This window comes from Octopus bimaculoides, chromosome Z, assembly GCF_046866305.1.
Source record: "Octopus bimaculoides isolate indiv1 chromosome Z, ASM4686630v1, whole genome shotgun sequence".
NCBI lineage: Eukaryota > Metazoa > Mollusca > Cephalopoda > Octopoda > Octopodidae > Octopus > Octopus bimaculoides.
Window position 1 is genome coordinate 6,828,770 of NC_142944.1, and position 12,089 is coordinate 6,840,858.

The 12,089-nt window shown below is 34.9% G+C and overlaps 1 protein-coding gene across 10 annotated transcripts in view; it reads right to left on the minus strand.

Moving 5' to 3' along the window:
* LOC106869485 (uncharacterized) overlaps window positions 1-12,089 on the minus strand; it is a 398,751-nt gene that overhangs the window by 348,364 nt on the left and 38,298 nt on the right. For 9 of the 10 annotated variants that reach the window (XM_089365456.1, XM_089365452.1, XM_089365449.1 and 6 more), the window contains exon 2: window positions 2,787-2,903. In XM_089365456.1, the coding sequence (XP_089221582.1) occupies window positions 2,787-2,903 (117 nt within the window). Of the gene's footprint in view, window positions 1-2,786; window positions 2,906-12,089 lie in introns of those variants that run through there. The other variant, XM_089365451.1, reaches the window with a different exon arrangement.

Sequence of the window (12,089 nt, forward strand, 5' to 3'; positions counted from 1 at the left end):
AGAGGACAAATAAACACACACACACACACGTATACATATATATATATACACACACACACACATATATATATACACACACACACACATATATATATATATATATATATATATATATATATATATACAACGGGCTTCTTTCAGTTTCTGTCTACCAAATCCACTCGCAAGGATTTGGTTGGCCTGAGGCTATAGTAGAAGACACTTGCCCAAGGTACCATGCAGTGGGACTGAACCCGAAACCATGTGGTTTGGAAACAAGCTTCTTACCACACAGCCACTCCTGTGCATATATTTTTGTTTAAGAAAACTGTCCCTGTTTTATCACTAATTGTTAAAATAAAAATTGCATCTTGCAAATACATCAAAACCAAAGTTATATAAAAGTAAAATATATACACACACACACACACACACACACACACACACACACACACACACACACACACACACACACACACACACACACACACACACACACACACACACACACACACACACACACACACACACACACACACACACACACTTTCAAACATTAAACTTAAAAGCAATTGTCGTATGTGCTACAATAATACAAAGCAATTCTAAGTTTCCAAGATTTGAAAGATAAAGCGTATAGAGATCCATGGAAAACATGTGGAAAAGACATTAATAAAACTGAATATGGACTGATAAAGCATGGTGAAAAGTAGGGGTGGGGGTAAAATCTTATGTGGTATTTATGGAATGATGATGTTTTGAAAGATGCAGGTATGGCTGTGTAGTTAAAAAGTTTTCTTCCCAACCACATGGTTCCGAGTTCAGTCTCACTGACTGGTACTTTTTGCAATTGTCTTTACCATAGCCCTGAGGGAACCAAGGCTTTGTGAGTGGATTTGGTAGACAGAAACTGAAAGAAGCCGTGTGTGTGTGTGTGTGTGTGTGTGCGTGTGCGTGAACATACAAATGTGTGTGTGCATGTGTACACATACAAATGAGTGTGTGTATGTGTGTGTGTGCACACCTTGTCTTGACAGCACGTGATAGTTGTAAACGAGTTACATACAATAAGTGTTATTCAAGGTTAAACATATCTAGCCTCGAGGAAATATAGCTTTGCTTGAAAACAGACGAGGGTTGGCAACAGGAAGGTCATACAGCCATAGAAAATTTGCACCAATAAACTCCTTCCAATACATCCAAGCATAAAAAAGTGGATGTTAAAACAAAAGGAAACAACTGTTTTCTAATATTTGACACAGGACCATAAATGTTGGATGCTGTGTACAACCAATTAAATCAACCCCAGTACCTCACTGGTACTTTATTTTATGAACCCTGAACAGATGACTGGTAAAGCTAAGCTCAGTGATATCTGAACTCAAAATGCAAAGGGTTGTAAATCAATAATGCAAGGCATTTTGTCTGTGGCTCTGGTGATTCTGCTACTCCTATTTATGTAATATTGTGACAACATAACCTGTGTAATATTCATTATATTTTCTAGGTCAACAGCTTTAGATTTCCAATTTTCTTATTCAACGAGGTCAGGAATGCTTTGATTTCAACTACACTGAATGATGCAAGTATAATTGGGGCAAACTTAATATTTCAAAAGTATTGTATGTAATTACATTTTCGAATAGAGAAAATACTTTATTGTCGACAAGCACACATTACTTTTAATGCTAAACAGCACTGACATATGGCTTGGTTAATATTATCATTTTAATGGCAGAGAGCTGTATCCTTTTCTGGGGGATTTTTGTGGGGGGTGGGGAGTGTCAAAAGTGGAATGGATAATCTGACGAATTTCTAAGAAGTTTTTTTTTTTTGTTTTCTAGTTTTTTTGTTTTCTCATTTCTCATTTTACAGCTAATCCATTTGGTGAGAAATAAGCATGGGACATGTAAAAAATTATTATGTAAACAGGATTTTACAAGTATTTCAGAAATATTTCAAGAAGAAATAAGTTGAAGATTGCAAAATAATCTATAATTAACATGACAATAAGTTCTATCCCAACCAACAGAACATTTTTTTAGCAAGAACCATTTGATTCAATAACCTTGGAATGATTCATTCAGTAAGTTAATGGCTACTGAAATAAATATAAAATAGAAGCTCCCCAAACCAAGATCAAATAAGTGTAACAGAAAAAAAATAATAAGCGAGATCTGGAAATAGTACTAATACAAAACTGTAAGAAAATCAATTATTATTAAATTCTAAATAACTGTGAAAGAAACAGATTTTTAAAAACCAAAACAATTGTATCACCAAAAAAGAAAAAAAAAAAGAAAAATTTGCAACTGAATGGATTTGTAGATCTATACAACCCATCCCCACACGTGTTGAAGTATCTGAAGAAGAGCAATATTTGCAGCTTTGAATTTTCTTCAAATAAGAGATTCAGAGACATAGAAGGAAAGAGTGTATATAATAATAATAAAATATATTTTATAATTAAATGGAAATGGAGAACATCCTTCAGAGAATCAGTCAACAGAGTGAAGGTCTTCTGATTCCAGGCTCAGAAACAAATAGAATAAGTATGGTAAGGAAACAGAGACACAGTCGTCAGCATGTTCACATCAGCATGAACAAATTGACTTAATTTCAATAATGATAAATCTGAAAGATCTTTTATAAATATATTATAATCTCTAACTTTCTTGGAAATGTTAGAATACAAAAATGAAATAAACAAACTTTTTCTTTTAATAGTTAAAAAACAACAAAACTACACAATATTAACATGCAGCGCATAGCAGGTAACTTTCAATTTCATCACAGTTGTTACATACCTCTATTATAAAATCACATTCTTCATGACCCATAAATATCATTGTCTTTGGCAACATGTATCTTTGGCCTTGATCGTCCACCATACACCATTCTGGACTGAAGTATTTTTCTTTATCCTAGGAAAACAAAAAAATATATACTGTATAAATAATATATATGTCATAGACTATATTATACATGCAAACACATATTTTCATGAGGTACAATGGCCAAGACATGAAGGCAGGGCCGGATAAAGACCCGTCGAGGCCCTAAGCACTTAATCTTTTAGGTGGGTACCAAAATCTTTTATGTAATTCAAAATATAAACAATAACAAACTATAAAATAAATTTTTATTTTTCAAAACAAAACAAAACAGTAAGAGGGAAAATAATGTTTATTTTTTCTATACTTCCACTTTATTTATATTTAAAGAGTTTCCTCCTACTTTTTTGAATTGCAAAGTCTTTGATCAAATCCTCAAAATTAATTTTAGGTAACACATCTGCTTCTATACTTAATAGAGATAAAGGCATCCGGAATATTATTTTAGCAAGTCAAGTTTAAAGTGATTTCTTTTGTGCTGTAAACCATTTCCCATTTCTGCGGTGCCCCCTCCTTCCTTTGAGGCCTCAAGCATGTGCTTAGTTTGCTTAATGGCTAATCCAGTGCTGCATGAAGGTAGTGTATGTTACTAATTACATGGTCCATAAGTTCAAATCTTACGATGTGCATTATACTGTTTTCCACTCTGTCCCTCCACCCTGCCATCGTCTCTTTACCTCTGCACATCCACTTCTTCCCACTGCCCTCTATCTCGACTCCCTCTCATTCTCACACAAATTCTTAAAAGTTAATTTCTCAAAACTAATCAAACCACACAAACATGTTAATTCTTTAGAATTTAAGCCAGCCATATCCAACCAAAATATTCCTTCTGTTTTATGTTCAAACCAACCAGGTCCAGCTTATCACATCTACCCTACAATGTCATTATAAAAATATGCAACCATATCATTGAAATCTCAAAGCTATGAGAATAAATAAGCATTAGATTTGACAGTGTAATCTGAATGCTAAAGAGTTAAACTATCTCCTCTCATTCTCATTCTTGCCTTTAACCCTCCTTATAATTGAATTCCATGTTGCATAATTTCTCGCTTCTGTACTTATACTCTGCCATGAATGTCCACCTTTCTTTAGTTCCTTTTGTGTTGATCTACGCCATGAGTTCTTGGGCCTACCCCTCTTTCTATATCCATCCGGATTCCACTGTAAACCATCTCCTCTATGTTAAATATTTTAATTACCATTTCATTAAGAAAATAAAGTCCTTCAGCACTAACAGTATAAGCATAAGTCTAATTAATACTTTCAAGAATAAACAAATCAAAGGATTGGCAGAACATGAGGAAAGAATGACTTGAGGTACTGGTTTCTTTCTTTTATCTTCTGAGTTCATATTCCACCCGGGTCAACTTCCCTTTTCCTTCTCTTTGGGGCCACACAAAATACTTGTGCTGATACAATTTAGTAAAAGTCTTGAAAGACAACAAACAACCTTGCAGGAGTGCAATCCAATGGCTAACCAGCATGGTACCAATTTATGGCAAGCAAGCTGGCCTAAGTCAATGAAATGTAAATCTTATGTTTTATTTTTTACTTGTTTCATTCAATAGACTGCAGCCATGCTGGAGCACTGCATTGAAGAATTTCAGTCAAACAAATTGAGTTCAGCACTCGTTTTCTCGTTTTAAGCTGGATATTTATTTTATCAATCTCTTTTTACCAAACTGCTAGGTTACAGGGATGTAAACACACCAACACCAGTTGTCAAGCAGAGATGGAGGACAAACCTACACACAAAGACATGCATGCATACACATGCATGTATATATATGACAGCCTTCTTTCAGTTTCTGTCTACCAAATCCACTCATAAAGCTTTGGTCAACCCAAGGTTATAGTAGAGGACACTTGCTCATGGGGACATGCAGTGGAACTGAACCTGGAACAATGTGGTTGAGAAGCAAGCTCCTTACCATACATCCATAACTTGCACCTATAAATTTGAAGGAGGCTGCCATGTCCAGGATGTCTTGAACAGTTGTATAGTAACTGATGGAATTGATTATATTAAGTGATATGTCTTCTCCTGATGGTCCTTTGACAACATTCAGATGGTTTGCTTTAATGGTTTCCAACAGTATTAATTGACAAGTCCCAGAATATGGTCTCATATTTCATTTTTGTGACTACTTTTAATTTTCATTGAAAAGCTTTGACAAGCTTTGTTAGCTACAAAATATTTCCTTCATTGTCAAACTATTTTATTTGCTTCAGATATTTGGAATGCAGCTGTGCTAGGACATGGCCTTGAAAGGTTTAACCCTTTAGCATTTAAACCAGCCACATCTAGCTCAGACAGTTTGTTTTATACTCAAACCAGCCAGATCTGGCCTCTCATACCTCCCCCTAAAATGTCATTCTAAAAATATACAATCATATCATGAAAGCTATAAGATAATGAGTGTATTCTGGCTAGCAATTAATTGCATGTATTTCCCTTGTGTAAGGAAACAATTGTAATTACAGGTGTGAAAGTAAGACCATAAATTCTGGATTTTATTTTAGAGAGAGAGATATGCCAGTGTGTGATGCAAGTGTGAGTGGGAGAGAGTGAGTGGGAGTGAGAATGAGTGTGTGAGTGAGTGAGAACAAGTGTGTGAGAATGAGTGAGAGTGAGTGAGAGTGAGTGTGTGAATGAGCGTGAGCGTGTGAGTGAGTGAGTGTGAGAGTGAGTGTGTGTTAGTGAGAGTGAATGTGTGTGTGTGTGAGAGAGTGAGTGTGTGAGTGAAAGTGAGAGTGAGCGTGTGAGCGTGTGCTAAATGGCATCTCTTCTTGACTATTATGATTGGAGTTCAAATTCCTACACTACGGTTGGCTTTGCCTTACATCCTTTTGGGGTCAAGAAAATAAGTACCAGTTGAAGGAAGGTCTAGTTCAGTCCCCTAAAATTTCAGTTGTGCCTACAATAGAAAGGATTATTATCAAGATCAAGGCGGTAAGCTGGAAAAGTTATTACAGTGCCGGACGAAATACTTAGTGGCATTCCTTCTGAAGTGGAAGAAAAGCCTATTGCTCTGATAAAAACATACAAGAGTATCATTTACACTGGTGAAGTAAAAAAAAAAAATTCAATCAAAAAAAAAAAAAGAAAAGCAAGATTAATATCTGATTTCTCACACTGTACAAGACGAGAAATTTAAAGGATAGGGGAAGGGTTGGGGTTAATTGAATCAGTTTTTAATACTTATTAACTCCTGTGGCAAAGTTGAACAAATGGGATTTGAACTTGAGAACAGACAAGTAATCAATGATAAACATTTCAATCAAAGTGACACAAACAAGTCAAAACCAGATGACAAGGTCACATGTGATGTGTGTTTGTTTTGGTAAAGATGCACCAGTACAAAAATAAATTAAAAAACAAAAAAGTTGAAAGGTGTCAAAAAAAAAAAAGTGTCAAAGCTAAATGTAAACAAAATCAAAAACATGTAATAAGTGGGTTTTTAATTAGGATTATACCAGTCCATAACATCTTTAAATGGTTTATCTTGTATTTCTCACCCTTCACATATTGCTAACACCATAGTCTTACTAAATGATTAGTAACTGATCTATTTATTAGCTTTTATTAAAAATGCAAATTTTATTTATTGTTTAGTGAATTTTTAAACTTTTATTTTGCTTTTTAGCAAATAATCACAACTGACATCAACAATAGAGTTGGCAAAGCTGCATTCTAGAGAATGCAGCCTATCCTCCAATACTGTCAGCCTATGAATAATGATCCAACACTGTAATAGCATACATCTACCAACACGTTTCTCCATGCTAGGAAGGCATGGAAGAGCACCATGAAAATCAACAGAAAGCTAGACGTGTTCCACCAAAGATGCTGGAGAAGGATTCTAAGAACATTCTGGTAAAACCAAATAACCAATGAAGATATTCTTAAGAGAGCCAACAGCAGACCGCTTGGTGAAATCATAGCAGAACAAAGATTAAAAGGTCTCATACTCTGGCTACAAGAACAATGTTATTCTAAAACAGGATTCAAATGGAGGGGAAAAGGAAGAGGGGAAGACTGGAAACTACATGGCATAGAATATTCATAACTGACATGGGAGAAGCCAATATCATTATGGCTACAAACAGAGAAAGCCAAAGTCAAGTGAAACCAATGGCATCAACTTGCTGCCTAATGAGCTGAAGAACATAGAAGGAACAGAAACTAAACTTGAACTACCATAAAAGAACCTCACAAAACCAGAAAATTTGATCAGTCTGATTTACATAAATTGAACTTTGCTGGCAGCTGGCTCAATTAAATAATTGATGTACCAAGCAGCTTGGACACCATAAATATACTAGAGAGAATCTCTGTTGTAACAGTATAAATTTTAGCTGATGTCCTGAGTAATGTTCTACACTGGACAAATGTAAGCATGTTTATATAATCTTTTAGCAGACAGAAAAAGAAGGATTGGTTTGTCCTATCTGGGCAGAAATCAAATGAGTATTTGGTCTTTATTGTGCTCTCCTACACAGGACTGAAACCTATAAGGCTGATATCCCCATTTCCTGCACATGAAAATATAACAGACATTTGTTTACATTTGTCTGGTATATTTGAGCTAACATCATGTCGGATAAAATCCCTTTAGCACATTAAGGATAGAAATACACAAAGAAAATGTGGAAAGCTTATCTCAAGAGGCTGAAACTCAAAAAAGGAGGCGACAGAGAACTTCAGTATGGTACCAAGATGCTGTGCTAGACTAGATCTGTCCAACCCATGGTGAAACATATATATTTATGTGAGTAAGAGATGATGATGACGGTGGTGGTGGTGGTGTGTGTGCATGAGTGCCCTTTTTATTATATTGCATACTAAATTGTTTCCTTTTAGTCCCTACAAATATAAAACCTTAGTCATATATAAAGACAATGATCCTAAGTACCAGTCGAAATTCTTACGTTGATAAATAAACTCCTGAAGCATAACTGCAATCCAATCTCCCGGCATACCTTAACTTACATCTGTAACTGGTTCCAAGATATATGGACTTTTAATAAAGTTATTAGTTTATATCTATTTTAGCAGATGATTTTGACATATTTTCGCACTTACCTTGATTTTCCAATTTAGTATTGGTTTGCAAGTGCATTTTAAAAATGTTTATGCTTTTAAATATGTTCACTGAGACCAATGTAAAGTTTGTGAAATATAATGTGTCTTGAATGGTACAACAATGCAGAGTGGACTATAATAACTGTTTTAATTTAATTATTCATAGTCTGATTTTGGAATATAAAAATTCCTTCTTCAGATATTGCTAGGAATTGATCGAGTCACTGCTATAATCTTAGCAGTTCAACAAAGGTGATTGATAAAATAAGTATTAAGCTTAAAAATAAGTACTGGGGTTGATTCCTTCAGTTAAACCCTTCAAGGCTGTGCCCCAGCATGGCCACAGTCCAATGAGTGAAACAAGTAAAAGATAAAAGATATACTGGGATTGATTTGTTCAACTAAAACCCTTCAAGGTAGTGCCCCAGCATGGCCACAGTGCAATGACTGAAACAAGTAAAAGATAAAAGATATACTGGGATTGATTTGTTCAACTAAAACCCTTCAAGGTGGTGCCCCAGCATGGCCACAGTGCAATGACTGAAACAAGTAAAAGATAAAAGATATATTGGGATTGATTTGTTCAACTAAAACCCTTCAAGGTGGTGCCCCAGCATGGCCACAGTGCAATGACTGAAACAAGTAAAAGATAAAAGATATACTGGGATTGATTTGTTCAACTAAAACCCTTCAAGGTGGTGCCCCAGCATGGCCACAGTGCAATGACTGAAACAAGTAAAAGATAAAAGATATACTGGGATTGATTTGTTCAACTAAAACACTTCAAGGTGGTGCCCCAGCATGGCCACAGTCCAATGACTGAAACAAGTAAAAGATCATTGAATGAGATATCAATCTGAGGGTGCACTGTTGAATGAAGAATTGTGTCCCCAAGTCTAAAAGTTGCCTTTTTTAGTCTTGAAACCTGACACTGCCAACTAGCAAAACATCTTTATTTCTTACCTTTTTTTTTTAAACAGTGCTCCTTATAATGATAGATTAACTCTTTAGCAATTGAATTACTGTCAAATGTAATGCTTATTTATTCACATAATTTTCAATTAGCCATGCATTATCATGTAGCTTTGAGATTTCAACGATGTGATTGTTTTCAGAATGACATTGAAGGGTAGATGTGAGAGGCTGGATCTGACCAGTTTGAACATAAACTAGGTATAATATTTGGGTCAGGTATGGCCAGTTTAAATGCTAATGGGTTAATGTAGATTGCGCCAAATCAACAGGATTCAACAAATTAAAGCTAGCTGGTCCTAAGTCAATGAAATTGAAACATCTTGAGCAGGAACACATTCAACTAATAATGATGGGATTCAAGACACCAGTAAAGCAAACTATAGTTAAGAACAAAGACCTGGTGAAATATTTTGTCTTTTATTCTATAATGGTTTTATTATGCAAGTAATCTAGTAAGTTCCATAATTCCTTGAAGCAACCCTTTTGACATTAACTTGCCTAAGACCACCCTTGGTCCTATGATACAAATTTCCTATTTTAAGTGATCTATATTGAAACTTTTCATCAAAATTTCATGTAAGTTTATATTCCAAACACCAGCTTAAATACAACTAAGTTATTTTACTAAATCCTTCATTATTCACAAAATTAATTAAAACAGAATTAGAGAAACAAAAGAGGTTGAAGCTATTTCCATGCAGTGTATTCAGATAGAGACAATCTGGAAAAGCCCACAAGCCACAAAATTCAAACTCACAAGAGTTGAACTCAGTGCTGCATCCTATCAAAACAGCAATTCATTATGCAGCCTCTCTTGCTTAGAATATGTTTATGTCCTGAATTATCTACTACAACTAGACATGCTGGGTCATCCGTTACTCTACTGACCCAGCTATCCATATTTTCAAATAATGGTAAGGATATATGTTGAGAATTTTAAAAAAATAAATACTTCAAATAAAGGCATTAAAATGCCAAAGTCTAGTAATTGTTTGCAGCCAAAAGCAAAAACTATGTATTTCCTGGTGTCAAAACTCTATAAAACAGAAAGAAGATTGTCCTTTTCAGTACAATAAGAAATATATACTTGAAAGCAAAAAATTGATGAGGGTATTTAACAAATAATCACTCATTAATTACTGAAGTGACTTATTTCAGTGTTCAAATAATTAACCAAAATAGACAATGAGAAAAAAACGTTTATTTAAAAATATGCTGTGAGACTAATCAAGGCATGTGTATATTCTTTAAAAACTAACAGTGAGCAAAGAGTAAATGAAAACATGAAAGAACCATAAATACTACCTTAATTGTAATATATATTTTAATCTAATAACAGTCAATATAGTTTATATCAGTCTGGTTTATACAAACTGTTTATTTCCATGGTGATTCTAGGTTACCAGGGAGTCAAAATGCCATTTTAAGCTTTGCTGAAGTTATTTAGTGTAAAAATAAAAAACAAAATCTAATATATTCAACTGCCATCAAAGGAGTTTGATTGGCTACTCCACATGCTAGAATCATTGTCATCATTATCGTCATTTAACAACCACTTTTCCATGTTTGCACAAGTCAAACAGTTTGTTATGGCAGACTTTCCACAGCCAGATGCCTTTCTTGCCACCAATCCTCACTTGCTTCCAAACAAAGTAATGTTTCTCTTTGGCCAAATAAGTTTTCGCAGAAGACTGGAAACAAACTATCCTGCTTCTATGACAAGGATGCTCATTTACAACCATCATGATATCAAAACAAGGAAACACACACACACACACACACATATATATGTATGTATATGACAGACAGGCTTCCACACAGTTTCCTATTTCTTTATTGCCCACAAGGGGCTACACACAGAGGGGACAAACAAGGACAGACAATGGGATTAAGTCGATTACATCGACCCCGGAGCAAACTGGTACTTAATTTATTGACCCAGAAAGGATGAAAGGCAAAGTCGACCTCAGCGGAATTTGAACTCAGAACATAATGGCAGACAAAATACTGCTAAGCATTTCGTCCAGCGTGCTAACGTTTCTGCCAGCTCGCCACCTTCAGTTTCTGCTAACCAAATCTACTCACAAGCCTTTGACTGGCCCAGGCTTATAGTAGAAGACATTTGCCCAAGATGTTGTAGTTGAGAAATAAACTTCTTAACCACAAAACCGCACCTGTGCCTAAATATAGTAATAGAGATTCCATCTTATCACCTTAAAGCAGAAAGGTCATATAGGATAATGTAATACAAAAATAAGACAGGATGTCATGACTGGAATGCCTTTTAACATAAGCCTACTCAATCAGAGCTGACCTTGGGTTAAGCAACAAGAACAAGGAATACAATTGTCATAAACTAGGCTGCAGAATAATTTAAATTTACAACCCAATGACAATACCATGTTTATATTAGAACATTAGTAATAAAAAAAATAATTTTTAAATAATAAAATAGAATAAAAACTCCATTGTATTAATCATTTGTGTGGCAAAAGCTACCAAAACAAGGAAAGATCAGTTATATTTGTTAGAGTTTCAAACATTCTCACAAAATAATTTTCACAAAGTCCTCCAAGTATTATTTAACCCAAAACAAAATATCAATTTTCTATTAGTTATTTTTCTCCCTCTTTTTTTAATACATTTAACTAGAAGTACTGGTTTTCTGAGATAATTTATGAAAAGTTTCATTCAGACATATTATGAAGGGCATTCGTTCTAATAGATTTAAAAGAAAAATAATTGATAATCCCAATATTCAAAAGTTGTTTAGGAAAATTACTCAGACACCAAAGAGAAAACTCTAACATTTAGAATAACATTTAGAATCAGTTTAATTTCCATTTCTCCATCTCCTGGAAAAGGAACCCCTTTCTGAGCTCCTTCCACAGCTGTGTCTCTTTGGCCAGTCATGGCCAATGTAGGTTCCAGGCAGCAGGTGAGATCATCTCACCATTTTGTCTTTGGTCAGTCTCTTGATCTTGTTCATTGTCCTAGTGTCCACTATCACTTTGATTGTCCAGCTGTTGTCCTTCAATCAGATGACATGGCCAGCCCATCTATATTTGTTTTCCTTGATGGCTCTCATGATGTCATTGACTCGTACACAGTACAAGTCCAAGCATTGGTTTCTTTATCCTACAATGTGA